The sequence below is a fragment of the Pinus tabuliformis genome, chromosome 7, assembly GCF_031772625.1.
Source record: "Pinus tabuliformis cultivar Carrire ecotype Pingquan chromosome 7, CPIR1, whole genome shotgun sequence".
In the NCBI taxonomy this organism is placed as follows: domain Eukaryota; kingdom Viridiplantae; phylum Streptophyta; class Pinopsida; order Pinales; family Pinaceae; genus Pinus; species Pinus tabuliformis.
Window position 1 is genome coordinate 1,913,170,499 of NC_142293.1, and position 17,049 is coordinate 1,913,187,547.

The following is a 17,049-nucleotide window of genomic DNA, read 5'->3' on the forward strand; positions in this document are numbered from 1 at the left end:
GCCAAAAGGGGGTGGATAGAAGAATTAGTCTCCATTGAAGACTCCCATCTGATGCACCCAAAATGTTCACACTGCAAAGAACACTAAAAGTTGACAATGCAATCAGATTTTGCTATCTTACAATGTTTCTGAAGGTCTCCACTAATCTAATAATAAATTATACCAAATTGGCTTTGGCATAATATATATTCTTACAATATCTATTCGGACAAATTGAAGTTAGCCAAGAAGATTAAATTTGCTGTGCCATTTCCTCATGTTTTGCATGAAATATTGTCAAAGGTGGCTTTAGAAGCATGGTTTTGATTTATTTATAGTGTTTCATCCTCAACCCATGGATTCACTATCATGATTTTATTATGGAACCTAAAATGTAGACCATCTGGTGTTTTTGTAACAGTAAGAATCATGGTTACCAATATGGAGAAATCCTTCACTGAGAGAACCTTCTGCTAAACACATTTTTTAGGAAAACAAATAAACTTTTCCCTCCCGTGTTGTTGTTAACAGTTGAATTTTCTTTATTCCTACTAGCACAAGATCACAATGAGCAGTATCCATCTTTACTTGTAATATTTAAGGCTCAAATTAGTATTAAATTTACAATTATCCCTTTTTCTTACCAAGAAAATTACTCTAGATTGTTCAAAATAGCAAAATGTAAAATTCCTAATGGAAACATTAAGTGATAATAACCACAAATTTCTTACATGCAACCAAAAATCAAAAACACCACAGAAATATCAAAATCACCATAGAAAAAACACATCTAATGACGATGATCAAAATCACTCCCGAGGAAGGGCAAGTTCAATGGCAAAGGAAAGAGGAATGACGGAAATCAGGTAAATAGTCAACCCTCCAAGAAGGCAACAAACTCCAAGTATGAATCTAACGTTGTTAACAATAAGCAAGAGGAATATTATCTACCAGCGGCCCTCTCTACTACTACTCCCCCGGACTCGTTGGAAAATTGGCTTATTGATAGTGGTGCCTCAAGGCACTTCACTAGTTACAAAGAAGCTCTCTCTAATCTAATAGAGAAGGAGACGAACCTGGAAATTGTTCTTGGGGACAACTCCAAATATCCCATGAAAGGCGTAGGGAATGTCTCTCTTCAATTGAATCAGGGTAATACAATTCACTTACAAGAAGCCCTATATGTACCTGATCTCAAAAAGAACCTGGTATCCCTTTCGACAATGGAAAACAAAGGCTACAAGGTGACCTTCATTGATGGCAAGGTACTTGTATGGAAAAAGAATTTCAAATATGGTTTCACTCTTGGTTTTCGGGTTCTCTTTATATCATGTCGGAGGAAGTCCGTTGGGTGTCATGACTTGTGACACATCTCCTCAATACAAACTATGGCACCAAAGTTTTGCCCACCTTCATTATAAAGCTCTACCCGATGTGAGACAAATGGTGACCGGGATGCCCGAGTTCAAATTAGAGCAAGAAGGTGTATGTCCTAGATGTGTCGAAGGAAAGCTAAAAAGGGGACCATTCCCCTCAAGCCATAGCAAGACCTCCGATATATTGCAATTGGTTCACTCCAACGTATTTGGTATGATGCTTGTGAATTCTTTGGGAGGATATTTATATTACCTCACTTTTACAGATGATTATTCTCGCAAGACTTGGATATACTTCTTGAAAAAAGAAGGATGAAGTGTTCTCCTGGTTTCGTCACTTCAAAGCCTTGATCGAGAATCAAACAGAAAAGAAGATCAAGATCTTAAGGACTAGTAATGGGACTGAGTATGAATCCAATGAGTTTCGTGACTTTTGCAAAGAGGCTAGCATTAAGAGGGAGACTACAACACCATATACTCCTGAGTAGAATGGTGTGGCAGAAAGGATGAATCATACGATTGTGGAAGTTGTCCGTGCTATGCTCCATGATCAAGGACTTCCAAAGTTTTTATGGGTCGAAGCTGTGAATACCGTCGTATATGTTCAAAATCGATGCCCTCATCAAGCATTGGGTTCCAAGACTCCCAAAGAAATGTTCACTAGTAAGAAACCTGACATATCTCATTTTAGAATTTTTGGAAGTCCTGTATATTTTCATGTGCCGAAAGAGAAAAGGAATAAATTGGGTGCATCTGGAAAGAAAGGAATCTCCATGGACTATAGCGAAAATACCAAGGGCTATAGAATCTATGTGGTTGGTCAAAGGGATGTCGAGATGAGCCATGATGTCACCTTTGACGAAGATATGGCTCATAGCAAAGTTGACAATCTTCCTTTACTAAGGAAATCTGGTGAAGCTGACACCAGGAAACCAGAGGAAAAGGAAGATGAGACGATGGTCGATGTAGAAGAACCTATGGATCCTATTGATCCCCCTCTGCAGGAACCTTCCTCTTCTAGGAAGAGGCCTTCATGGCTCAGGAGAACACTTGATGATGTCGAAGGACACATTACACCCAAAGGGACTTTCCGTGAAAGTAAAAAGTCGGCCAAGTATCAGAGATACTTAACCATCATGAGCACGATCATTCAAAATGAGCCTTTATCGTTCACAGAAGTTGTCAAGCATCAAGTATGGAAGGATGTTATGGCTGAGGAATATGAGTCCATCATGAAGAATGGTGTCTGGGATGTGGTCCCCAGACCCCAGGACAAAGCAGTTGTCACTTCGAAATGGCTTTACAAGATAAAGCATGGAGCTGATGGAAGTGTTGAAAAGTATAAGGCTCGTTTTTTCACTTGTGGCTTCTCTCAAAAGAAAGGTATAGACTATGACAAGATGTTTGCACCTATTGCTCGATATACCCACCATCCACTCGATCATAGCCTTGCTGCTTCACAAGGATGGAATCTACATCAGATGGATGTCAAGACCGCGTTCTTGCATGGTTCAATCAAAGAGGAAGTCTATGTGGAACAACCCGAAGGATTTGAGATTCATGATCGAGAATCTCACGTGTGCAGATTGAAGAAAGCGCTCTATGGGCTTAAGCAAGCACCCCAAGGTTGAAGATGGTAAACGTATGAGAGGATCGATAGCTACTTGATGAAGTTGGGATTCACTAGGAGTGAAGTCCACCCTAACCTTTACTTTAAGGTTGAAGATGATAAACCTCTCATATTGGTGCTATATGTTGACGACCTCTTTTTGTAAGAGGGAGTTGGCTTCTGAGTTTAAGATGAAGGACCTGGGACTGATACACTATTTCCTAGGACTAGAAGTCCGGCAAAAGCAAGGGGAGATTTTCTTATCTCAAGGAAAATATGTGGTGAAGGTATTGGAGAGATTCGATATGGTGGACTACAAGCCCATGACTACCCCAATGGAACTTGACTTCAAGAAGTTAAGCGGTAGTGCTGCCAGACCTATTTTACAAAATGCTACCGAGTATTGTCAACTCATCAGAGCATTGATGTTCTTGGTGAACTCTCGTCCAGATATATGTTTTGCAGTCAACACGTTGAGTCAACATATGGTTGAGCCTCATCGCACACATTGGATTGGTGCCAAGAATCTTTTGAGATATCTTCATGGCAGAATCACTCATGGGTTGAGATACACTGCCCGAGATGTGAGACTACATGGATATACCGATGTTGATTGGGCAGGCAGTGTGGTGGACCGAAAGAGCACTTCCGGGTGTTGTTTCTCTTTGGGATCTGCCTCAATATCCTAGATGAGCAAGAAGCAAAGATTGGTGACTTTAAGCACCGCTGAGGCAGAGCACATTGTTGGGAGTATGGCCTCTTGTGAGGCGATCTGGTTGCGAAAGCTCTTCAGTGAGTTGTTTGGATTTACATTGGATATACCGTGGTCCTGTGTGATAACCAGAGCGGGATTGATTTATCAGAGAATCCTGTATTTCATGATCGCTCCAAGAATATCGATATCAAGTACCACTATATCCGGGATATGGTGCAGCGGGGAGCAATAAGGCTCCAACATATCGGTACAGATGAGCAGGTCACCGAAATTTTGACGAAGCCTCTAAGAAAGGTCAAATTCTTGACTTTCGGAGAACGGCTTGGTGTCGTTGAGAGACCCTCTTATGAGGGTCGTGCATGATGCATACATTGAGCTCTGGGAGCTCCAGGGGGCTTGGGGTACTTCTTGTAGCGACATGCGACCACATGGCGACTCACCCTCCCCTAGTGGTGTGTTATGTACAAGGTGAAAGGTTCAACCTTCCCCTGTGATACCCCATGGCGAATTTTTAGGGACAGGATGATTAGTTCTCCTATCGAGGCATCCTACCCATACAGTCTAGGACTCATGGGAAGTACCTCTCATCTAATCAATGAGCAGGGAAATGGGGTTAGGGTCCATAGTAGTACTATCGATGGATGCATCATTGTATCTATCGTACTCCCTATGCTAGGATGACCTCCATTGATCTGGGATCAATGAAACTAGTCTAGGATCAGTGAGAGTGGTATGACACACTCTCTGGGACTGACTTCGGGTCAATGGAGGATGGTATGATACATCCTCAATCATTTCTTCTTCTTCATAGTTCAGCAAAGCAGAGACAAGTAGTGCAGGGCAGTGCATTTGATGGCTGAGATAGTACCGACAGTCAGATGAATTAACAGATGGAGTTCTCCCTAGTTGAGAGAGTGTTAAAATTGGCAACTAGGGCCAAACTCCATGTGGGTCATCTTATTTATGGCAGGCTGATATTTTTCCTTGATTCCTCTCATCGAGAGGTGTAAGATTGATCTAACGATCATCCAATTCCAACAAGTATTTATGGAGATATGAATTTATTTTTATTTACTTGACAAATTGTCAAGGTCGGCCAACAGCTAAATGTGTGGCATACATGCCTAGCATATCATATAAATACAAGTGAGGTTGAGTCATTATTCGCTCATCTCATCTCTCACACATTCTTCTCTCCTTAACTGATTAGGTTTACACAAGGAAGAGAAGCTCACACGTGGGAAGAAGGAGGACGCAGAAGGGCAAGGAAGGAGGACGCAAGAGGACGCAAAAGCTGTAGCAAGTCGCTTTGCACAGCGTTGACTTTTCAGGAGTGCGGTTTTGGTGTGGCAGCCTCTCCTAAGAAGACGGCAATTTTTGGCACACAAACCAAGGCAATCTGACCTCTGGTTTGACCAACGTTGACTGCCCTAGTTTGGGGCAGCAGGTTGACTTCAGTTGACTGCAATTTGACTGTGTTTTGGGGTTGTTTATGGGCTGCTTCTTCTTGTTGTTGGAGGACTAGATGACTGGGAAATTGACCAAGCATATTGAAGGTCAATTTCATCTTGTTTGACCAGATTTGACTTTGCTGGTTAGGGTTTGTTGTTGTTGTCATAAAATTACAGATTTATGTATTTGTACTATTTCTCTCTGCTGAACTATTGAAGACTAAAGAAGAATTGATCAAAGGGTTTCCCCACATTGGGGTTTGTCCCTGGCTAGCCGCCACATCTAGTGTCTCTTGTCTTGGCCTGTTTTCAGTTGATCTATTAATGTTCTATCAGCATTTTTACTTTATGTTTATGTGATTGCTAAACAGTAGCTAATAAGAAGAAATCGAAGTAAACTGCACTAAGCATAGAACATACCATAAATTAACAAGGTTCGAGAGCAAGATGTGCCAAAAACAACATATCAATGCCACTATGAGCACTTGAGTTTTTGGGCTAGCAAATGCTCCTACCACATTCCAGTCTTGTGTGAACAGCATCTTCAAAAAGTAGCTAAGAAAATTCTTACTAGTATTTTTTGACGACCTCCTCATATACAATAAGGCATGGGAAGACCATTTGGGGCATCTAGACGAAATTTTGGGCATGATGACATAACAGTCACTCTATGCTAAGGCATCAAATGAGAATTCAAGATGACGTTAATTCTTTATTTGGGACATATAATCAATGAGCAAGGAGTGCAGATACATCGAGAGAAGATTCGAGCAATATTAGATTTGGCCTAACCCCAAGAATTTGATAAGGCAATGAGAATTTTTCAGAATTTTCAACTACTAGTGACGTTTGTCAAAGGATTCTCACAACTCAACGCATCGCTAACAGATTTGACCAAGAAAGGAGCATTCAGGTGGACAGAAGAATCAAACAAGACATTAAATAAGCTCAAGGAGGTAATGAGCTCATGTCCAATATTGGCACTTCCCAATTCTGGTCAACCCTTTGAATTAGAATGTGATGCATCAAGAGAAGGAATAAGAGAAGTACTAATGCATAAGGGACATTCAATCACATTCAAAAGTCGAAAGCTCCAAGATTCCAAGAGACTTTACTCCATATATGTCAAAGATATGCTCGCTATTATGCACCCCTCAACAAAGTCCAAACAATACTTGTTGGGAAACAGGTTTGTGGTCAAGATAGACCACAACAACTTATGACATTTCTTGGAGCAAAAAGACCTAAATGAGAGACAACATAAGTGGGAGGTAAGATTCAAGCTTATGATTTTGATATTAAATATGTAAAGGGTAAAAAGAATGTTGTGACCGATGCCCTCTCCAAAAAACTAGCAACACATTCCTTCATAGAGCTCATAGAAGGCTAGAAGGCTCTTCTCGTGGTGGAATACTCCAAAAACAAGTTTGCTTATGCCCGGATGGACGAACTCATTCAAGATGATAGGTACAAGATAATCAATGATATTATTTTCTATAAAGACAGGATATATTTGGTCCCTAAATCCATGCTTAAGGAGAAAATCTTGAAGGCTAGCAGGACATCAGGGATTCTTCAAAACTTATCAACTGATCAGTGAACGGTTTTCATGGAAAGGTTTCAATAATGAGGTATTAAAATACATCAAGGAATGTGTAACATGTTAACAAAATAAGGTCGTGCACACACATCTTGTAGGTTTGCTCCAACCTCTACCAATTCGAGAGCAAAAAATGAGAAAGCATCTTGATGGACTTCATCTCAGGACTACCCAAAGCACAAGGCAAAAATTGCATCTACACAATGATTGATAGGTTTACTAAATTTGCACATTTTTTTCCATTCCAACTAATTACTCAACCAAGCAGGTAGCAGAGTTATATAGTTTGTGATCAAGATAATAGATTTATGGGTGCATTTTGGCAAAAACTCTTAAGGCTAGTGGGAACAAAATTAACCCCAAGCACTAGCTACCACCCACAAACAAATGGTCAGACTGAGATCATGAACAAGTGTATTGAGGGATACTTTCGTAACTATGTGATTGGTCAGCAAAAAGCATTAATCAAATGGTTGTACCTTAGGGGACATTGTTACAACACTTATCATTTGTCTATTGGGATGACACCTTTGAAAGCACTATATGGGCATGACACATTGTCTTTTGTTGACATGGTTTTTGGAGATAGTAAAGCCCCATTAGCTGAAGACTAGATACAAGAAAGTCAAGACATTCTCGGGTTACTCAAAGAAAACATGTAGGCTGCCCAAAATCAACAAAAGATGTATGCAGACCAACACCAAACAGAACATAGTTTTGAGGTAGGAGACCTTGTTTTCTTGAGAATGCAACCATACAAGCAATCTACACTGAAGAAAAGTAGTGCAGAAAAGCTGAAACCAAGATTTTATGGACCTTACAAAGTTCTCCGGAAGGTTGATGAAGTGGTGTATGAACTATAACTGCCAGAGAAGAGCAGAATTCATAACGTCTTCCTTGTATCCTGCCTCAAGAAGGCAGTTGGGCAGCAAGTTACTACTTCTATTGAACTGGCCCCTTTGGATGTAGAGGGACAATTGGGACTAATCCCAAAAGCAATCACAGAAGTACGAGAAAAGAAACTAAGGGGCAGAGTAATTCCAGAGTAACTTATTAGATGGAAATACCTACAAGAAGAAGACACCACATGGGAAGGAGAACAAATTTTACAGCACCCAAATTTACAATTGCTTCAGGGCAAGCAATTTAGGAAGGGGGGACTGTAATGTCCTCTCGAAATTGATGTGTTGAAGAGGACGAAATAGCGTATCTGACCCCATAGGCTATAGTCTTGATAAAGAGGTAAACCGTAAAACCCAATTTTTCCAATGGTGGGGCAACATTGTGCAAAAGTTGGGTTGACTGGGGCAAAAACACCCAAAATTGGGGGTTGCACTCACAACCCCTCACATTTGGGAGCCCGTGGAGAAATCTATAAATAGAAGAGAGTTGAAATCAATTTGGCATCATCAATTGTAGATCAAAAACATCTGTTTTCTTGAGTTGTGGCTCTGAGAGTTCTAAGAAAGATTCCATCCTAGTTAGTAAATTTACTTTTTTATCTTTTCCAGTCAGTTCTGCAAAACAGGGAAATCATCTATCTGAAGACAACGAATTCTGTGATGGGAAATCTGAGGCAAGACAAATAGGAGTCATCTAAGGCTAGACAAATTCTCTGAAGTAGGCTGAAACTCCTCTGAGGCAAAAGCAGGACATTCCTGAGCTAGTCGAAGATCTTCAGAAGCTAGCAGGCCGAAACTTCTGTGGCACCCGAAAATCCTCTGGCAAACAAGCCAAATCTTCTGTGGCAGGCAGGAGCCTGAAACCCCTCTGAGGCTGAACTTATTTAAAAATTTCCGAAGGCAGACCAGCATCATTCTTCCTGAAACAGTCCGAGAGTTTCTGAGCATAAATAGAAGTCATTCAAGTAGAAAATTGAACTTTCCTAGGGATTTTTGATCGTCTGGTTAGATATAATGGCAGACCCGCAACTCCCTGCGACAACACAATGACCCTGAGACAGTTTTGAAAGAGTTCTGAGTTGATTTCGGAGGCAGATTTAAGACAAAGTTCGATCATCCTTTCAAACAGCTAGCTCACAATCCTGAGGTAATTCGGCCCTAAAGTCCAGTGGAACTCTATTAATTCCATGTAGCAAAATCTTTTTTCTTATATAATACTACATAAGCACCCACGGGGATTTGAACCGGTGATTTATCGCAAGGAGTGCCTTAACAGTACACCCATTCACCGTCAATCCAAAACCTCGTGGGCATTCCATGTAGCAAAATTAGGGTTTCATTCCTAAGACTATTCAGACATTTTGCAAGACATTACCAGTTGCATAGTCTGCAGATCAGTGTAATGTATCTCAGATCATTTAGGGTACAATTGTTTATTGATCAAGCTCTGTTGAATTTGGAGTTTATAATGGGACTGTTGCTAAATCTGTGGATTTGTTGAATCATGGTATTGTGTTGAAAGGAATATTGTTGATGAGAGGACAGTGCTATTTATTGGATTTTATATTGCTCATTCATATGGTGTGTTAATGAATTATTTTCTTCATTGTTGAACCAAGCAAAAGAAATTTTGTTGTAAAACCCTAATTATTTAAGAAAGAAACCTAAGGCAAAATTTCTTTAGGACACCGCTACACCTCCCTTTTGAAGTCAAGGACATCTCATATAGTGCAATAAACCTTGTAATCCATTTGAAGACAAACAACTATTCTTATGAAGAGTGGTTGTGGCTATTTTAAAAATTGAGAAGAAAATCATCTTTTAGTATAAAATAAAATTCCATGGGTGGAAGATTAACCTTGATCAAGAGTGTGATAGAAATTTCCCCACTGTCAATGTCTTACATCCCAAAAGGAGGAATTATGGATTAGATACAGAAAGTAGTGTTCAAACACATATGGGCAATTAGTAAGCATGAGGAGATTTGCACTGCCAAAGAAGGATGGGGCCTTAGGGAGTCCAACAAAACCAGAAACCTCTACAAGTTCACCACACGGTTTCCTTGACCGTGCATTAAAAGCGATACCACTCAAACTGACCAGGTTAATCCTGATCATCATAAACTCTAACCATATTTCTTTTGAATATGGATTAGGTGCAGTGCAGAAATAAAGGCCGCACTATTTTTGTTGAGTTTGGTAGGAGAAGGGTTGAGAAATTTATATATTTATGGGGATTCCAAATTGGTCATTAAGTGGATGCAAGGATCCAAAAATCAAAGAAGCATTCAATTACAAAGACTCTTCACTTCTGTCTCATTCCATCACATCTACAGAGAGTAGAACCAAGAGGCAGACACCAAATCCAGGTAGCAACCAGGAACTTCACAGAAGTAAAGGCTGCCACTATTTCGATGACTTTGACAAGAGAAGAAGGGTTTAGAAGTTTATATATTCCAAATTGGTCATCCAGTTGATGCAGGGGTCCAAAAATCAGAGGAGCATTCAATTACAAGAAAATACTTTAAAATGAAATATAGCATAAAATAGTAAGACATCAATATCAATAAACACAAAAAATTTATGATGGACATAGCAACTCTAAGTATAGATTACGTGCTTGAGATGTAACATGAGGTTACAAGCTTGAGCTGTGGCCATGAGATTCAAAGAACCTCAAATCTTTTTAGGTTCACTGAATTTAAACCTCAAGGTTGAAGTTTGGAGAACCTTGTGATATAGATCACATCTATAGTGAGTACAACCAAGAGGTGGACACCATATCAAGCAGGCATGTAGAAGAGAACCTGGTTCTCTGCAACTCAAAGTTTCAACAGATAGTAGGGAGGAAACACTTCCACCAAGGCATATCAACTTCTGATATGAAATCTCTTCCGGCATTGAATGCAAACGTAGACGAACATTTTTTGCTGATATCAGTTTGTGGATTCTCCTACCTTGAAAACAGAGCAGCCCTCAAGATGCCCATGTTCTCTTCTTTTTTACAGGTTGAAACACCTTTGTAAATGCTGATTGATTCCTCTGCATGTGGAAAGGCACTTCCAGATAGGAAACCTGCCTGTTATCTGGATTGAGCCTAAATGGGCGAGATCTTGCATCTAATCCTCTGAGATAAATAAAAGGTTTTCACTTTTTTCTTTGGAAATTTCTTTGGAAAAAAAAAAAGATAGCTTGCCATCTTCTCAAACTTTACACTAGAGTAATAAGATATTTACTATCTCGCTCATCTTCCAGAATGGCTGTGTCTAAAATTTTCCAACATTTTACAATTACGCAAGGCAATAATAACAAAAATATGTATTAAAAGAAAAAGGATGTTTCTTAACGAGAAAACTATATTAGTAATCAATTCTGCCTCAATGCATAAGAATATGGATAACACCACAAATGAAACAGAATGACTATGACTGCCACATTAACAAGAAAATTTCTTTTTAAGATTTAAATATGTTTCAAATATCATAAAAGTCACAGAGATAAAGATTTACCATTGAAACATAAGACTGAACACGAAAGATCCCCTGATTAGCAGGTGTGCGTAAGTCAAGAACTCTGTGATTCAGTCGAGTGTCCTGACCCACTCTCACAACATGTTCTCCGGTCTGCAGTTACTACCATAACAAACAGTGTAAATTTATCTTATATGTATTCACAAAAAGAAAAAGAAAAAAGAATTATGTGACCTGAACTTCACCTAGAAATGTATAACAACAAATTATTATTGTGTCATTCTGACATTTGCCAACTGTGATAATCAAAATAAAATGAAGAGAAAGATCTGTTAATATTTGCCACCATTTCAGAGAGAGATACTTCAAGTTATACATGTGAATAAGTACATTTCCAAGAATCAGGAATATTAGAGGAAGCAAGGCAAATAGTGACATTGGCAAGAAATTCCCAAATAATGTAGATAATCATACTTCATATTAGAAAAATGCTAACGAGATCAGATGCAAACAGAGTGTCTTATAGAAACCAAACCTGCTCTGCTTTCTCAAAATCCTTTTCACTGCGAGCAGCATCTTCAAGATTGATGGGCAAAGTTGGTTGAGATTTGCTGACACAGTACACTTTCCTGACATGAATTTCCACCTGAATTCAAAAGCCCACGTGCATGAGAGCTACATAGATTTTAAGAGCTTTAGATTCCTAAAGTCTCAAAATTTCCACATTTTTCAGTGTAAGTGAAAGTAGAATTTGTGGTTTTCATATTGTTGATTAATCCTTAAACTTGAAACACAACCAAGTAAGACACAGAATATAGTTGCAATAATCACATACAAAAGACAATAAGATGAAAGATGTAGAAGATACCCTTGTATTAAGAGACTCCTATCTCATTACATAGACTTTCAATAATAAAAACCCTAACTACTTGTGGTCCCATCACTAATGGGTACCAACTACCTAGTAGGCCTACTAAAGTGGACCCTTTTACAGTAATTAACTATCCATTACAACCCAGTAGGCCTTATAAATTGGACCTTTTCACATTAATTAACTATCAGATATCCACTACTATCCAACGGGCCTTATTCAAAAAGAATAGCCACATACAACAATTAACTAACTTGCATTTTGCCTAAAGCGGGGAGAATAGGTAAGACCTTACCATGCCCTCCCCCTTCAAAAGCAATGTTGTCATCAAGGCTACAATGACGAAATTGCTGCAGAATCGCGTTTGATTCCCATGTAGAATCCTTGGGTGGCATGTCTTTCCACCTAAGTAATGTGACACGTCCTCCCCCACCGCTGTCACGCATTTCACGTGTCCGACATGAGTTTGACTCGTGTCCTATTCCCAGGACACGAGTTTGACTAGTTTCAAACATGAGCCCTACTAGTGTCCTGAAATTTAAACATGTGTCCAATGAAAAAACATCTTAAAATTGATTTATTGCCTCATTCTCACACAATTCAATCACAGGTTTGGAGCTCTCAAAAGTTTTGGAGTGCATCTAAGGGTGATTAAGCAATGTTAGAAGGGATTCCAACTGTTGGGAAGTGGATTTGTACATGCCCTACTAATGCTATGCAATTAACGGTAATATTAAATTCTTAAAGTAAGAGGATGAAAATGAAAGATAAAGGAGGATGTCAAATTAAATTTTTAGCATTACCATTAATTGGCTTGGGATGTTTGAAAGTGGTTCTGACTTCATTGGATATCATATGGAGAAAGTAAACTTTTCGTTCCCACTCAAAATCTAGCAAACTTAACAATTTTTAGGATCTTAGGACGGGGGATTGCAATGGTTTCATTGGTGTCTGTCATGTGTGAGGTAGCATTTAATTACGAGGACCAAGCCCTCTATGTACCTTGATGTTGGTGGCATTGATTGTTGAACTCCTCTCATGACCCTAGTAAAAATGTACTCATCACTCAAACAGAATCTCGAATTGAAATTTTAAGCTTTTTCTATCTTATCTATGTTAAGCTTTTTCTATAATATGATAATACGTAGTACAAGTTATTTGTTGTAGCAAGATATTTTTTGGACTCTACAGGCCATTTAGGGCCTCCTTGTTGATGCACTATTGGTTCAGAGATGGATTGCACTCGGCTATTTTGGTTATATGTATTAGTTGGATGATTGAGTTTTATCATCATCATGTATTATGTTTTATATATTTCATATTTTACGTGCAATTCACTAATTTGTTATATTTTCAATATATGTTCTGGAGGGTCCTCATATCACATGTCAAATACTCATATTTTTGTGTCCTCCATGTCTCGTGTACTCGTGTTATGTGACATAGCCTTCCACTAAACCATTCATTGATCATGCGTTGGTGAAATTGATGCTTTGGTATCCAATATTGCTTCCAATTGAAGCCCAATGGACCCCTTTTCCATCAAGTTCTAGTAAGCCATTTTCCACCTTGCACTTTGATCCCACAACCTTGGTTAGACAAGACACATGAAATATTGGATGAATCTTGGAGAGGGATAGAAGAACCAATTTGTAAGCCACATGTCCAATGCATTGAATGTTCTAATGGGGTCCATAGAATTTTGTTGCTAATTTCTAAAGTGTTTTGTCTTTGAGTGATGTTTGTTTATAGGGATACAAGTGTAGAAGCATCTAATCCCCCACTGCAAAATAACATTTTGAGAAATATTGATCCTCTTGTTGCTTCATTCTATTTTGAGCCATAATCAAATTATCCTTTAAAATGCAAAGAATGGCTTCTCTGATGTGGAGTGTGTGATCCATTGCCTAAACCTTGGAAGTGCTTAGAAAATATGAAGTGAGTGACAATGGATTTGGCCATTAAAAAGCTTCATATGGGGTCATTTTTGTAGCTCCCTGTAGAATTTCCATGAAATTCTGATTTGCTAATATGAGATCTCTGAAATAAAATTTCTTCTCACATAAACACAAAATTTCTCTACTAGATGCAGCAGAATAGGAACAGAAATAAAATACAGTCACACAATTCAAGACAATTTTTTTACTACGGAACCCAATTGGGAAAACCCTCTGCTTGATGAGAATTTTATTGATAGAAAAACTGACCAATAGATCTCTTACAAAATAATTGTTTCAATCTGAAAGACACACTTGTCTTTCCTGCTTGTTCTAAGCTTGAAACCCTTGCAAGATTGTTGATCTATGCTGCCCTCTACCAACCTGTGCACAAGTTTCTCTTGCACACTCTTCCTCACACAAGCTCCACGCACAAACTTGTACTTCCTATTGCTTGGTCTCACCAACTCGTGCTCACCAAAACAATGATTAAACTTGTGCCTCAGTTCCTCCTTTTAAAGGCAATTCGAATTGTTAAAATTAGTGAATTTCTAATTAAGGAATTGACCTGGAGCTTTTCTAGTTAACAAAAGTCAACAGAACTAGTTAACTGGATCCTCCTAAATTTTAGGAGGCTAACTCCACTTAAGCTTTCAATTCTGTGGAATTCCTCAACAGTGTTGTAAGTGGAAAGTTGTTATCAGGTTTATTTGAAGGACCGTTAAGCCCACTCAGGTTTAATTAAAAATATCCATTTTCAAATATTAAACCTAATCATTCTGACCTTTAATTTGTGTTTTATTCTACTTACAGATGGTGGCATGGCACAGCTCTTTCAATATTTCTTCAAAGCAAAACTAGTTAACTAGATCTGCACAAAAGAGGAAATTACCTTCCTTTATTTATCAGCATAGCTACCAGATATGGAAGTTTGGCCATATCCTAAACCTTTCTGACGTGTTGAACCAGTCCAGACCAAACCTCTGAAGCTTCAGCTTTAAAAACACAAAAGGAACATTAAAGCCCCACTGCTCCCAATGTCATACTTTTAAATATTTTTTTGTTTATTTTATGTATTTTCTTGTGATTATTTGAAATTTGCAGTAATATGTATAATTTTCAGTATAGTTTTATATGTTTCATATTTCCCAACCTTAACAAAAAAAGATTTGGAATATAGAGCTTTTCCAAACCTTTCCCTGCCAACAATTTCAATATGTTTTTTTGCGATTATATGAATTTCTCAGTAATACGTATAATTTAGTCTGGAGTACAATTTATGTGTTCCATATTTTCCAAGTCCTGAGGGTTAGATCAATCAGTTGAACCATCAACCCGATACATATTGCTGACACGGAGGCGAGAGGTCACACAGGTTAAAACCTAGTAAAATCAGGGATACCAGCAGCTATCGTGGCTGCCAGTTGAGCGACCGAGCGACCCAACATCTAGATGTCGAGGGAAAAGGAAAGGATTCCAAAAATTTTCCTTGACCAAAAAAAGGAATTCCCTAATTTTCAACCTGTACCAAAAACAAAAACAAAAAACAAAAAATCGAAGCCCAAACTTGAGAGAACCTTGCCCTGTCAAAACTTACCAAAATTTTCAAACAAGGTCACTATCTCTATCAATGCATCCGTTGGGCTGTGGTCTAGCAGCAAGTTGGGGCGCTTACGGTAATGATGGCCCAGGTTCAAGTCTCAACATCGCTAGACACGCTACAGACTCGTTGTATTCAAGACTAGGTGCAAGTCCTAGAAAAAAATGACGGCCCATGAATGTGACTAGGCTTGGTAATCGCGGATCAGTCACATAACCGTCATGGTGGAAAAAAAATGTTAATGTTTATCGATGTGAGGCCTTTGTTTAACTCGCTATAATATGCAATACAAAAATCTGAAAATTTAAATTGTAAGGCAGATTGTGATTTTAAACATTTAATCCACAAATTCCTGATTCTCGATGCTGTATATATTAGCTTTTCGTTTGCACAAAAAAGGGAATGTAATTTGACAAAGTTACGCGATGCCCATCTATGCAAAGTAAATACAGTACCGTAGCGGAAAAGTAAGAAACTAAACCTGTTGAGATGCGCCTGTAATGGCAATATTAGGCACGATCACGATTCCTTCCACATCAACAATGGACTCTTTGCTCAAGCCGGTTACAAATTTAACCATTCCTTTGCTTACAACGCCAGGACTTACATTCAACACACACTGTACAGTATACCCTGCCTCTCTCACCACCAAAAACGCCATTTTACTACTAACTCCTCTGACAGCATGTGCACGACCTCTCACCAATACCTGCTGGTCTTTAAGTTCATGGCTTAAAGAGCCTACCCTGGTCCATTTCCGGCCGCTAATTTCTTTCGATTGAACGGCTTCTAATGGCAAATCGCCGTAGTTTCCAACCAAAGGGTCGGATTCCTCCACGACTGCTGCAGCAGCCGCCGCCGCGGCCATCTGACGCTTTTGCAACCTTTCTGCCTTCGCAGCTTCCTTCTTTGCAGCTTTTTTGCTCAAAGACTTCTCATCTTGAGGATTCGAGACATTTTCGGCGGATTCGGCTTCTTTCAAATCATATTCAGTGCCTTCTGCGCCAATAGTAATGCTTTCGACGCCATTTTTTATGTTTTCAAAGGCGCTCCCTTCTGCGCTTTGAGAAGGATTGCTCTTTTCTGCACCCTCCGACGCCATTTCTAGCGTTATTAACCTTTCAGGTGACGCAGCAGCAGCAATGGTATCATACAAAACCCACACCGGAAATTTCACAGTCCAGAATCACCTTTTATAAATATATCGGAACGGAAGCCCTTAAATGAATTACAAAAAATTCAATTCTCCTTTCAATACTATATAATTCTTTTAAAACATTAACCCCTTTTATAAAAGCGTTTGATGCTTTTTAAAACAGTTTCATATATATATACATATATATGCCGCAACCTTAAATCTGATTGATAGCAAATGGCAAAACTGAAATATCGCTTGACTAACACCCATTCCACAATGCGATGCGATGGTTATTGGAGATCGCAGATCGCAATTTCAACTGTGGACTTCACAAATCGCACTTTTCACTTTTGCCTTTGTCTCCAAATCTGCGATGCGATATCGGAACTCGACCTCCTTTAA

At 39.0% G+C, this 17,049-nt stretch overlaps 1 protein-coding gene across 1 annotated transcript in view; it reads right to left on the bottom strand.

The window, feature by feature from the left end:
• LOC149256141 (aspartate--tRNA ligase 1, cytoplasmic-like) overlaps positions 1-16,843 on the bottom strand; it is a 56,498-nt gene extending 39,655 nt beyond the window's left edge. Inside the window, exons 1-3 of the mRNA XM_089460672.1 lie at positions 15,991-16,843; positions 11,637-11,747; positions 11,141-11,254 (exon numbers count right to left, since the gene is read on the bottom strand). Of these exons, the coding sequence (XP_089316798.1) occupies positions 11,141-11,254; positions 11,637-11,747; positions 15,991-16,611 (846 nt within the window). The 5' untranslated portion in view covers positions 16,612-16,843. The remainder of the gene's footprint in view (positions 1-11,140; positions 11,255-11,636; positions 11,748-15,990) is intronic.
• Positions 16,844-17,049: the final 206 nt, after the last annotated feature.